The sequence below is a fragment of the Musa acuminata genome, chromosome BXJ2-5 (genome assembly GCF_036884655.1).
Source record: "Musa acuminata AAA Group cultivar baxijiao chromosome BXJ2-5, Cavendish_Baxijiao_AAA, whole genome shotgun sequence".
NCBI classification, from domain to species: domain Eukaryota; kingdom Viridiplantae; phylum Streptophyta; class Magnoliopsida; order Zingiberales; family Musaceae; genus Musa; species Musa acuminata.
Window position 1 is genome coordinate 8,950,107 of NC_088342.1, and position 14,039 is coordinate 8,964,145.

The following is a 14,039-nucleotide window of genomic DNA, read 5'->3' on the forward strand; positions in this document are numbered from 1 at the left end:
AGAGTAATATTTAACGCAATAGGACGGAGGAATAGCGTTCGTGTGATGCAATGCAATGCAATGGTCGTCTGATTCAGTGGCTTTGGAGTCGTGACGCTTGAGGGTCTACTGGGGAGACATCCAGGCGATCTCATCTCTAGCTATCATGATGAAGGTAGCGCGATGAGAGAGATGCTCGACCCACATCTTTCACTTCCTCCAGCTGAAGTTTCAGGCGCAGTCTCTAGCTATCATGAAGAAGGTAGCAACGTGTATATACAACCACAAAGAACCGGAAGCAGAGCAACTCAATGCTCTGCTCATCTATCACAACGTTGGATTCACCAAACACCGATCTCTCCGCATGTTTTCTTTTGTTCTTTTGAAAATAGGGATTCAACTCGAAGAATTTGAATATATGAATGGTCAATTACAACAGCGTGCATAACACGGCAAAGGACTCATCGCTTAATTTCTACTATACCAACCGTTGAATGTTAGCTGATGGCGCTCTCCCATAGATTTTCTGGAAGACTTTACTGAGATTTATTACGACTTCGAATACTGGAAGAGAATCTGTAAGAACAAAGAAAATTGATACGCCGAGTACAGAACGAATCTAGAAAACGTGAATACCATGGCAACAGGATTCACCGCACGCTGATCTCTCTCCACTTTGTCAACCATTCATTTCAGCATGGGACAGTGTGTTGTACTGTTCTGTAAGTCTCCTGAGGTAAGACAATGGATTTGGTCGGCGTGAGATATATATATATATATATATATATATATATATATATATATATATATATATAGACTCCATGTGGTAAAGCATCACCTGTAAAAATCCTATATACGTAGAGCTCATTTGTATTCTGGTCCAAAGCCACATTGTAATTATGGCATTTCGGATGTCTAAAGGTGGTTTTATGAGGTGTTTGAGACATCTCGATGAGGTCGAAGCATAAAAGTAGCGTGATACGACCAAAAGTCCCAATGTTCCAAAGTTATCTATGTAGAGCTCAAGCATTTAGGTGGGACTCCCTAAGGTAGTAGTGAAGTGCTTCCAAAGTATTCGCAAGAAAAGACCAATATCGGATCCTTATGATGCCTAAATCAATGTGAGCTCGAAATAAAGTGGTTAAATGGTCGAAACATGATAAGAGAGAAGAAAACTTATAATTTATCGTTGAAGCTCTCTAATCACGTACAGTTAGAATGATCATTGTGTCCATGCGGAAGTCTATATTACTTTTACCCTAATAAAGGAGCATTAGATGCCATCTCAACGTCAAATTCCCATCGACGGGAGTCTTGGGCTATTTTTTCTTATTATATGATAAATACATTGAATCTTAAACTCTTTTCACACGTCCAAAGTCGGTATAGATTTACCTTAAAGAGTATTATGACACAAGCGCACATGATCGAAGTTGCACAGTATCGTAGAAAATACTATTCTCGTCGATACAAAAGCCATGCGAATCGATCATTTAGGCCTTATGACAAGACTTTCCTACATGGATCTAAGCTTTAATCTGTTCTCTCGTAGATTCTCACCGGATTGGCTTGGGGAAATGACTCAATCTAAAATGCTTGCGAATCCAAAATAAAACTAAGTTTCATGCAGTTCATATGCTTATAAAAGAATAATTTTTAAATAATTTTTTTCCTCAAAGAAATATATATATATATATATATATATATATATATATATATATATATATATATATATACATATATATATATACATATATATATATATATATACATATATATATATATACATATATATATATATATACATATGTATATATATATATACATACATATATATATACATACATACATATATATATACATACATATATATATACATACATATATATATATATACATATACATATATATATATATATACATATACATATATACATATATATATACATATATATATATATATATACATATATATATACATATATATATATATATACATATATATATACATATATATATATATATATATATATATATATTGGTCTCACAATATATTTTTTGGAAATATTTGTACTCGATTTGTTGAATTATTAATTTTTTGCTTTAGAAAAAGAAAGAAAAATTGGTGATCAAAGGGGGCGCATATAATTAACATAGATGTCGTCCTCTCATGGCTTATCAACTTAATTGCTGATATAGTAAAATACAAAACTATCAAAATTCTTATCTAAAATATTTTTTTTCCTCTCTTACATATCCTCTTGATTACTAATATAGCAACGTTTTATGTTTTACACAATGAAAAAAAAGCTACTCTAAAGAGAATTAATGTGGAAAGAGTGGCACGTCTAACACGACTTGAGATCCATCACACGATTGATCTCTCCATCTATATTTTCCTATTTTAGTAGACAATACGATGCCATACATTACACGACATAGTAATCACCACATCATCTCTTGTCTCGTAAGACTTTTCGGTAAACTTATGACATCGCTGTAAGATTAGTTTAATAAGAGTACAAAAAAAAAGTAATTTGCATGCCAAAGACAAAAAAATGGTAGCAGAGAAAGTCTTAAGTGGCATACATAGCACTAGATGTCATGACCAATGGAATTTTGAGTCATGGTTGTTGAATTCTGGTGACCGAAGCATGCATGCAGTGAGAGAATTGGTCAATAATATTAAGATGCACTCATTGATGTGTATCCCCTAATAAATATCTTATCTCTTTGCTCAAGGACCATGCAACAGAAAAACACATATTTGCCTTCTTGTCTTGCTGTATGGCATCTCAGCTTCACAAAACTTTGCTTTGTGCCACTTTGCTGCTGCTACTGTTCTTGCTTCCCCGTGCTCTTCTTGTCAAAGCTTCACTCGGATCCCAAGGGAGGGTGTTGCTCCACTGGAAAGCCACTCTTAGGAGTCCTCAATCCCTGAGATATTGGAATCTCAATTCTAGTCCGTGCAATTGGACCGGAGTTACATGCAATTACCCCGTCACAAGTAGAGGGCGTTTGGTGATCACCGAGATATCCTTGCCGAGAATGGGCTTGGCAGGGCCACTTGATGCTCTTGATTTCTCGGCATTGGGATCGCTCCTCCGTCTCAATCTCTCTTACAACCAGCTTGGTGGGGCAATTCCTCCGACCATCTCGGCTCTCTCCAGGCTTGTATCTCTTGATCTCACTAGCAATCAGTTCACAAGCAAAATCCCAATTGGGATAGGCTCCATGAAAGAGCTTCGATTCTTGAGTCTTAGCCAGAATCAAATGGTTAGTGCTATACCTCCATCTCTTAGCAACCTCACCGGCCTTGTGTCCTTGCACTTGGAAGATAATAAGCTTGTGGGTGTCATTCCTAAGGAGTTAGGGAGGCTCCACGAATTGATGTATCTGGAGATTGGAGTTAATAGGCTATCTGGATCAATCCCATCTAGTTTAGGAAATTTAACAAAGCTCTATCACTTGGATCTCTACCAAAATCGATTGACTGGAGTCATCCCTCGAGAATTGAAAAATCTAGTTAATCTCATTTACCTATCAATCGCTGATAATAACCTAACAGGTGGAGTTCTCTCTTCTTTTGGAAACCTAAGCAAGCTGCAATTATTTTCGCTATCAAGAAATCAGCTCTCAGGTCCTATCCCTTTCGAGATTGGAAACCTTATTGAGATTACCTATCTTGACTTCTCGGAAAACCTATTAACTGGTTCAATTCCTTCCTCTATAGTAAATATGACCAAATTAGAGAGTCTTTACTTTTGGGGTAATCAACTATCTGGTTTTATTCCTCTTGAGATTGGAAATCTAATTAAAGTTACTGATCTCTTACTTTCAAAAAATCTTTTAATTGGTCTCATTCCTTCCTCTATAGGAAATATGACTAAATTAAATATTCTTTACCTTCAGGATAATCAATTATCTGGTTTTATTCCTCTTAAGATTTGGAATCTAATTGAAGTTACTGATCTGGCACTCTTAAAAAATCAATTGTCAGGTCCCATCCCTTCTTTTATAGGAAACATGACCAAACTCAAAAAACTAGGTTTATTAGATAATCAGTTGTCTGGACCTTTGCCCGTGGAGATCAACAACATTACTGGACTGACATACCTAGTGTTGTCAAATAATAACTTCGTTGGTTATTTACCCTCAGACATATGCAAAAGTGGAGCCCTACAATACTTCATTCTTAGCATGAACAACTTCCAAGGTCCCATTCCCACGACCTTGAAAAACTGTACCACACTAGAAAGGGTTCGTCTTGAACACAACCAACTCACCGGAGATGTATCTCAATGTCTTGGAATGTATCCCCATCTTTATTATATGGATTTGAGCTTCAATCTACTCTCCGGTACACTCCCACCAGACTGGGCAAGATGGCACAATCTGACGCGCCTGAGAATCTCAAATAACAACATCACCGGAGTCATACCCACCGAGTTTGGGCAGTTGACGAAACTGCAAGATCTGGACCTCTCTTCCAACTACCTACAAGGCGAGATCCCAAAGAGCTTCGGCAGCTTAACCCTTCTCTACAATCTGAGCTTGGGCAACAACCAACTCGTCGGCCAGGTGCCTTCGGAGTTTGGAATGCTGTCCGATCTTGAACTGCTTGATCTCTCATCCAACAACTTGGCAGGAAGAATCCCAGATCAATTAGGCAACTGCATGAAACTCCGATCGTTGAAGCTTAACAACAACAACTTCAGTGGAACCATTCCTTTGGCCATTGGTAATCTGGTGGACCTTCAAGACACATTTGACGTCAGCCACAACTCACTAACAGGGGAGATTCCATCCCAACTCAGCAAATTGGTGATGCTGCAAAGCCTGAATCTATCGCATAATTCCTTGTCTGGTCATCTTCCATCTTCGCTAACGTATATGATGAGCTTGTCTACCGTAGATGTATCCTACAATGAACTGGACGGCCCTGTTCCTGATAGCCCAGCTTTCCGAAGAGCCCCGGCAGAGTGGTTTGCCCATAACAATGATCTGTGTGGAGTTGTTCGAGGATTGCCTCCGTGTGTTACACTCGGTACTCCAACAAAAGATGACCGAAGCAAGCGCCACAAAGTGGTTGTAATAGCCATCATCGCTTCCGTCGTCTTCTTCCTTCTCTTGTTTATATTCAATGCAGCTGCTTTACGATTCCACAAGAGAAAGAACCCGCCAGTACCTGTCGATGATAATCACAACAAAGAAGGTGCATTTTCTATATTGAATTTTGATGGAAGAGATGTATACAAGGACATCATCGAAGCCACCGAAGATTTCGATGGCAAATACTGTATCGGAAGTGGTGCATATGGCAGAGTCTACAGAGTAGAGTTAGCAAGTGGGGAGCTGCTAGCGGTGAAGAAGATTCACCTACCAGACACTGAAGGTACATTCGACGAGCAACCCTTTCAAAATGAGATACAAACTCTTACTCAAATTCGACATCGCAATATCGTCAAGCTTTACGGGTTCTGCTCCTCTCCTCGACACAAATTTCTGGTGTACGAGTACATGGAGAGAGGAAGTCTGGGATCTGTTCTCCGAAGCGAAACTGCAGCTGAATTGGACTGGGTGAAGAGGGTGAGCATCGTGAAGGATGTCGCATGTGCTTTATCCTACATGCATCATGACTGCACACCATCCATCGTTCATCGGGATATCACAAGCAACAACATTCTACTTGATTCAGAATTCAAGGCTTGTGTTTCCGACTTTGGAATTGCTCGACTGCTGAAGCCGGATTCATCAAATTGGACCATGCTTGCAGGCACACGGGGTTACCTAGCACCAGGTAAGTTTCTCTCCCAGATTAATCCATCAAAGACAAATGATCCTAAATTTTGCATCCCCTATTCACTTACTGCTATATCGAAGCATACGTAGACTTAGTATTTGACAATCGTATGTATTTTGGATATCTTTATAAATTGGAAGTTTCTTCTATTTGCTGTTGCTGTTTGCAGAGCTTGCTTACACAATGAGAGTAACCACCAAATGTGATGTGTACAGCTTTGGTGTGGTCACGCTTGAGTTGCTAGTAGGAGAATATGGAGAAGAACTCATCTCCATTCTGTCGTCTCCGTCTGGTAACAATGTCTTCGTGAAAGATGCATTAGACCAACGTCTATCACTTCCTGTGGCTCGAGTTGCAGATGAAGTAATTGCAGTCTTAACAGCGGCACTAAGTTGTGCCAACAACAGCCCAGAATCGCGCCCAGCGATGAAGCAAGTCTATGAAAATATATGTTCTGTCAAGACACCACAGGGCTGTGGATCTCTTGATGCGCTGAGGCTTTCCGACTTGATGAATGCAGACATATGATCGAACACATGTCTCCTTTGTTGTTGCCTTCTTTGTTGAGGCTCGCAGGGTATTATTTGTATGTACTGTTATGCCGTGTAGGTGGTTCGGACCCTTTGGTTGTGTAGTAGTGTCGTTTAGAGGCAAGTGATAGAAGCCTAATTGGAAACAGGATCTTGAAGTTGTGATGAGGTGTCTATAATAAAGTTGTTGAGATCGACAATTTTGGATGTGTTAATCATAAAATGTTAATTGATTATAGTCTAATTTTTTTAATTTGATAAGAAAAATATTACCGATCAATTATTATCGATACATGATCTATATGCGACCATCAAATTCGTATAAGAGAGACAATATTTATCTTTTTGTTTTGCTCGCGTGTACATAAGTCCAAAGCAGACGATTACGATGTATGACCCAACTTAAATGGTATATCGTCGATTCCGAGAAGATGATACAAGCTTATATTGTCATATGGCAGGATTGACTTGACTTGACTTGAGGTATATAAATTAATATGATTAACTTGAGGTATACAAATTAGGTGGGTTTTTAATCCCCAAAAGAAAGAGAAATTTTTTGTAGTTGATTTGTTGAGTTATTAGTTTTTTCCTTTCTTTGGAAAAACAAGAAAAAAAACTACGAGCAACGGAAGAGCATGATTCAACATTCAAGTTGTTCTCACCCATGATTTATCAACTTAATTGCTGATCCGGCAAAATACACCACCACCAAAAGTTCCTGTGTAAAATATCTCTCTCCGTCCTTTATATAGCCACTTGTTTGACGAAGCCACTCTGAGGAGAATTACTGTGGAGAACGTCAAACACGACAAAGGGATCCACCGAACATTGATCTCTCCACACCAGCCTTTTTTACTTTGGTACGATACCATGCAACGTGCATGACACGGAGCATTCAACACATCATCTTTTTGTGGAAACAAAATTTTCATAGTGATCTTTGTAAGTTTTTAATCTCTCCTTGAAAGGAAAACATTTGTTATTGATTTATGAGTTGTTTATTTTTTTTATAGAAAAAGAAGGAAAAATAAACGATGAAAGGGGAAGCATATATAATTCAACATTGATGTCATCCTTTGTCATGACCCGTGCAGTTAATTAATGGACTATTCCTCCAAAAAAACCAAATCTCTGGGTCCATCCCATCCAGTCTTGGAAACCTGACCCAACTTAAATTCCTATCGCTCCAAATGAACCAGCTCTCTGGCTCGATTCCTGCATCGCTTGGTAGGTTAAGCAGCCTCATCTATCTAGTCTTATTCAGGAATCAGTTGTCCGGACCTTTGCCTACGGAGATCAGTAACATTACAGGACTGATTTCGCTCCAGCTGGGAAATAATAGCTTCTCCGGTTATTTGCCTCAAGATATATGCAAGGGAGGAGCGCTACAGCGTCTCGTTCTAACCACGAACAATTTCCAAGGTCCCATTCTCACGACTTTGAAGAATTGTACGGGATTAGTGAGGGTTCGTCTTGAACATAACCAATTCACCGGAGATGTATCTCAAAATCTTGGAGTGTATCTGTATCTTTCCTACATGGATTTGAGCTTCAATCTATTCTCCGGGACACTCTCATCAGACCGGGCAAAATGGCACAATCTGACGCTCTTGAGGATCTCAAATAACAACATCACCGGAGTCATACCCACCGAGTTTGGGCAGTTGACGAAACTGGGAGAGCTGGACCTCTCTTCCAACTACCTACAAGGCGAGATCCCAAAGAGCTTCGGCAGCTTAACCCTTCTCTACAATCTGAGCTTGGGCAACAACCAACTCGTCGGCCAGGTGCCTCCGGAGTTTGAAATGCTGTCCAATCTTGAACTGCTTGATCTCTCATCCAACAACTTGGCAGGAAGAATCTCAGATCAATTAGGCAACTGCATGAAACTCCGATCGTTGAAGCTTAACAACAACAACTTCAGTGGAACCATTCCTTTGGCCATTGGTAATCTGGTGAACCTTCAATTCACATTTGATGTCAGCCAGAACTCGCTAACAGGGGAGATTCCATCCCAACTCAGCAAATTGGTGATGCTGCAAAGCCTGAATCTATCGCATAATTCCTTGTCGGGTCATCTTCCACCTTCGCTAACATATATGGCGAGCTTGTCTACCGTTGATGTATCCTACAATGAACTGGACGGCCCGGTTCCTGATAGCCCAGCTTTCCGAAGAGCCCCAGCGGAGTGGTTTGTCCATAACAATGATCTGTGTGGAGTTGTTCGAGGATTGACTCCATGTGTTTCACTCGGTACTCCAACAACAGACGACCGAAGCAAGCGCCACAAAATTGTTATAGTAGCCATCATTGCTTCTTTGGTCTTCTTCCTTCTCTTGTTTATATTCATTGGAGCATTCCGCAAGAGAGAAAAAGATACAGTACCTGTTGATAATAATCACATCAAAGAAGGTGCATTCTGTATATTGAATTTTGTTGGAAGAGATGTTTGCAAGGACATCATCGAAGCCACCGAAGATTTCGATGCCAAATACTGTATCGGAAGCGGTGCATACGGCAGTGTCTACAGAGCAGAGTTAGCAAGTGGGGAACTGCTAGCGGTGAAGAAGATTCACCTACCAGACACTGAAGGTACATGCGACGAGCAACCCTTTCAAACTGAGATACAAACTCTGACTCAAATTCGACATCGCAATATCGTCAAGCTTTACGGGTTCTGCTCCTCTCCCCGACGCAAATTTCTGGTGTACGAGTACATGGAGAGAGGAAGTCTGGGATCTGTCCTCCGAAGCGAGACGGCAGCTGAATTGGACTGGGTGAAGAGGGTGAGCATCGTGAAGGATGTTGCTCGTGCTCTGTTCTACATGCATCATGATTACACACCGCCTATCGTTCATCGAGATATTACCAGCAACAACATCCTACTTGATTCCGAATTCAACGCTTGTGTTTCCGACTTTGGAATTGCTCGACTACTGAAGCCCGATTCATCAAATTGGACCATGCTTGCAGGCACACCGGGTTACTTAGCACCAGGTAAGTTTCTCGCCCAGATTAATACATTAAAGACAAATGATCCTAAATTTTGCATCCCCTACTCAGTATTATATCGAAGCATACGTAGACCTACTCTTTGACAATCGTATATATTTTGGATATCTTTATAAATTGGAAGTTTCATCTATTTGCCGTTGCTGCTTGCAGAGCTTGCTTACACAATGAGAGTAACCACCAAATGTGATGTGTACAGCTTTGGTGTGGTCACGCTTGAGTTGCTAGTAGGAGCATATGGAGAAGAACTAATCTCCATTCTGTCATCTCCGTCTGGTAACAATGTCTACGTGAAAGATGTATTAGACCAACGTCTATCACTTCATGTGGCTCGAGTTGCAGATGAAGTAATTGCAGTCTTAACAGCGGCACTAAGTTGTGCCAACAACAGCCCAGAATCGCGCCCAACGATGAAGCAAGTCTATGAAAATATATGTGCTGTCAAGACACCACAGGGCTGTGGATCTCTTGACGCGCTGAGGCTTTCCGACTTGATGAATGCAGACATATGATCGAACAAATAGTCTCCTTTGTTGTAGCCTTTTTTCTTGAGGCTCGTAGGGTATTATTTGGATGTACTGTTATGCCGTGTAGGTGGTTCGGACCCTTTGGTTGTGTAGTACTGTCGTTACGAGGCAAGTAACAGAAGCCTAATTGGAAACAGGCTCTTGAAGTTGTGATGAGGTGTCTGCGATAAAGTTGTCGAGATCGATAATTTTGGATGTGCTAAAAGTAAAATGTTAATTGATTATAGTTTAATTTTTTTTATTTCTATCTGATGGAGAAAATATTATCGATCAATTATCATCCATACGTGCTATGTACTTGACTAATAAGATGACATAAGGGAGACCAATCTCATCCTCTTGCTCGCTTAGATATAAGTATGATTATGAATTGTCTTTTTTTGTCTTTTCTTTTTTATCGTCAACATATACAAGAATCTATGTGGGGCCATTAAAAATTGTTTTGAATATTTTTATCCTTTTTTATTCGATATAAAGGTCTATCTTTGGCACAAGAACTAATGTCAGTCAATTTTTCACCACTTTTATCTCATTAGAGTAATTAGATCAAGAAACCCACTCTCAATCTCAATTTTCATATAAGTCATCATCAGAGCATACCCACATCAACTTCCCTGAGACCTCCGACGTTATTTTGATAACACCTCGTTGTTGTTGCACATGTATAGTCAAATCATGTTGGACTGATTTTAACGTCAATAATATTTTCTTCTAAACATAATATATATCGATATTTTGGTTTTCTCTTATGCTTATATCAAAACTAGTCAATCGATGTAGGTGTATCAGATGGCTTATGTGAAGTCGTCACCGAACAAACACTTCAGCGACACTTTGTTTTTGTTTGTTGTAGAACTTACTTATTTGACGAGGGTGGAAGAGAAATGGGATGTATGGCCCAACTTAAATTGTATACCGTCGGTCTGATTCCGAGAAGTTGATATAGACATGCTGACACTGCCATACTGCATGGCAATATGGGCTCGTTCTTTCAATCTCATTCAGCTCGTTCATATTTGGACAGGGTTGACTTGCTTGACTTGAGGTATACAAATGAATATGATTGACTTGACTTGAGGTATACAAATGAATATGATTGACTTGACTTGATTTGACTTGAGGTATGTGGGCTTTTAATCTCCGAAAGAAAGGGAAGTTTTTGTACTTCATTTGTTGAGTTATTAGTTTTTCCTTTATTTAGAAAAACAAGAAAAAAAACTGACGAGCAACGGAAGAGCATAATTCAACATACAGGTTGTTCTCTCCCATGATTTATTAACTTGATTGCTGATCCGGCAAAATACACCACCACCAAAAGTTCCTGTGTAAAATATCTCTCTCCGTCCTTTATATATCCACTCGATTGACAAAGCCAATCTAAGGAGCATTAATGTGGAGCACGTCAAACACGCCAAAGGGATCCACCAAACATTGATCTCTCCACACCAGCATCTTTCTACTTTCGTACGATACCATGCAACGTGCATGACACGGAGCATTCAACACATCATCTTTATGTGGAAACAAAATTTTCATAGTGATCTTTGTAAGTTTTTAATCTCTCCTCGAAAGAAAAACATTTGTAATCGATTTATTGAGTTATTAGTTTTTTTTATAGAAAAAGAAGTAAAAATTGACGATGAAAGGGGAAGCATATAATTCAACATTGATGCCGTCCTCTCTAATTGCTTATATAACAAAATACAAAACCATCAAATTCCTGTCTAAACTATCTTTCTTCCTTTCTGGCATATTCTCTTGATTGCCACATTTTGTAATTTACACAATGAAAAAAAATTACTTTAAAAATAATTAACATGAAAAGAGTGGCACGTCTAACACGACCTGAGATCCACCGCACATTGATCTTCTCTCCATCTGTATTTTTCTATTTTAGTGGACAGTACAATACCATGCATACACGGCCACGGCATAGTAGTCACCACATCATCTCGTCTCGGAAACCTCTCCGGAGAATTGTGACATTGCTGCATAATTCGTTTAATAAGATTACTGAAAAAGTAATTTGCATGCCAAAGTGAAAAAATGGTAGCATCAAAATGAAATTTTGAGTCATTGTGGAATTCTCGTGACCGACAGCATGCAGTGAGAGAATTGGTCAATAATATTGAGATGCACTCATTAATGTGTCTCCCCTAATAGATACCTTATCTCTTTGCTCAAGGACCATGTAACAAAAAAACACATATTTGCCTTCTTGTCTTGCTGATCGATAGGGCTGATGGGGTGACATATAGTGATCGATAGGGCTGACGTGGAATAATCCATCATTAAATTATAAATGGATTAAGAAGCGATGAGAAGTTTTCCTCTAAAGTCAGTCATTGCATGAGGTGTTTAAGACAACACGATGAGGTCCAAGCCAGATGTGAAAGTAGAGTGCCCTGACCAAAGGTCTCCAAAGCTATATATGTAGAGCTCAATGTTGAGGTGGAACTCCTTGAAGTAATAGTGAAGTGCTCCCCAAGTATTTGCAAGAAAAGATCAATAATGGATCTCTATGATGCTTAGGTCAATGTGAACTTAAAATAGAACGGTTAAATGGTAGAAATATGAGAAGAGAGAAAAAAACTTCCAATTTATAGTTGAGGCACTCTAACCACTTATGGTTAGAATGATCATCGATATGACAAATTCAATATAATGATCATTGACATGGTGGATCTGAGTAATGATGTACTTGATTTGGTATGATAATAACTGATGTACCATAGAAATATGATCGAACACATGGTCTCTTTTTTTTCCTAACCCTCTTTCTTGAGGTGTGTTGGGTATTATTTATATGTATTATTATGCCTTATAAGTGGCTTGGTTGTGTAATATTATCGAATGAGGAAAGAAATAGACTTTTGCAAGTATTTGTTAATCATGTTGGGGATGGAGAGAACAAAAAAAAAAATCATAAAGATTAATAATCAAATAACGTAGCAGAAAGTTGATGCAAGATTAAATGTAGCACAACAAATCTCACTTATATTCATAGAGAAAATTATATTCTTCATAATATATAAGATCAATTATAAAACTTGAGTTATCCCCACTTAAGTAAAAACTCTCCTTGCACACTCTCTTATATAAACTTGAAGAATTTTTCTTTCAATCATTTTTAGATCCACCAATGAGAGAAACCTTCGTAAACACTTAAAATATCTTACCTCTACCTCTCCCTAAATCCACCAGAAAATCTTCAAGAATACCTAAAGTGTCTTACCCTATCTCTCTCTTATCAAAACTTTAAAACTCAATGTGTATTTATACAAACAAATACTAATTCACAAAGGACTTTCAATTAATTTAAATATAATTATTATTCTTAAAAATACTTATCAACTCTAATAAATCGAAAAATATAATCTTGAAGTTGTGATGAGGCTTTTCTAATGTCTATAATAAAGTTGTGATGCCTTGATCATAAAAAAAAATTTCCCGAAATTTTGGATGTCTTGATCATAAAAAAATAGCCTCAAGACTTCGATTTCAATCCAACATTTGTACCGATGTTTTATTTTCAACGTATGCTTCTCGTATCAAAGCTAGCTAGTTTAACTAGGACAAACCAATGTGGGTGTATCAGATGGCTCATGCAAAGTCGTTGCCGAATATGATATAGGCATGACTACAATGTAATGTATTAATTCGATCATAAGGTTTGATTGAAATCTTGACTAGTCTTTACATTCTTATTCATGACCGCTCATATTTGGATAGGACTGATATAATTTAAAAATAATGTGTTGCTTGCTACAATTTTGACATTCTGTATAAAACTTTATCTTACTTCTCACACAACGAATAGTTAGTAATCTTCTAGAAATATTCGCCGATATTGGTAATGTTAAGTTGAGTTGACTGCGATATATATATATATATATATATATATATATATATATATATATATATATATATATATATATATATATATATGGGGTTGACTTGACCTGATCAACACATTATACAAGTCAAACACGTTTTTCAAGATGAGATTTGACTGCAAGTATTCTAAGTTGTATTTAATCTCCCATCAAAAGGAAAACATCTGTACTCAAATTGATGTGTTCTTAGTTTTTTTAGAAAAAGAAGGAAAAAGTAAGTATCAAACGGGAAGCATATAATTCAACATAGAAGTGGTCCTCTTGCATGGCTTATCAACTTAACTGTCGA

At 38.2% G+C, this 14,039-nt stretch overlaps 2 protein-coding genes across 2 annotated transcripts; both read left to right on the forward strand.

Annotated features, from left to right (window-relative positions):
* The first annotated feature begins 2,697 nt into the window (after positions 1 to 2,697).
* LOC103975193 (probable leucine-rich repeat receptor-like protein kinase At1g35710) lies at positions 2,698 to 6,512 on the forward strand. The gene is made up of 2 exons (XM_065108618.1): positions 2,698 to 5,779; positions 5,952 to 6,512. Exons 1-2 carry the CDS (start codon positions 2,767 to 2,769, stop codon positions 6,308 to 6,310), a joined length of 3,372 nt encoding a protein of 1,123 aa, XP_064964690.1. The 5' UTR covers positions 2,698 to 2,766; the 3' UTR covers positions 6,311 to 6,512.
* Positions 6,513 to 7,505: 993 nt separating this feature from the next.
* On the forward strand, positions 7,506 to 9,871 carry LOC103974234 (MDIS1-interacting receptor like kinase 2-like). Its single transcript, XM_009389004.2, has 2 exons — positions 7,506 to 9,312; positions 9,481 to 9,871. The coding sequence occupies exons 1-2, from the start codon at positions 7,506 to 7,508 to the stop codon at positions 9,837 to 9,839; spliced, it is 2,166 nt and encodes a 721-aa protein (XP_009387279.2). The 3' UTR covers positions 9,840 to 9,871.
* The last annotated feature ends 4,168 nt before the right edge of the window (positions 9,872 to 14,039 follow it).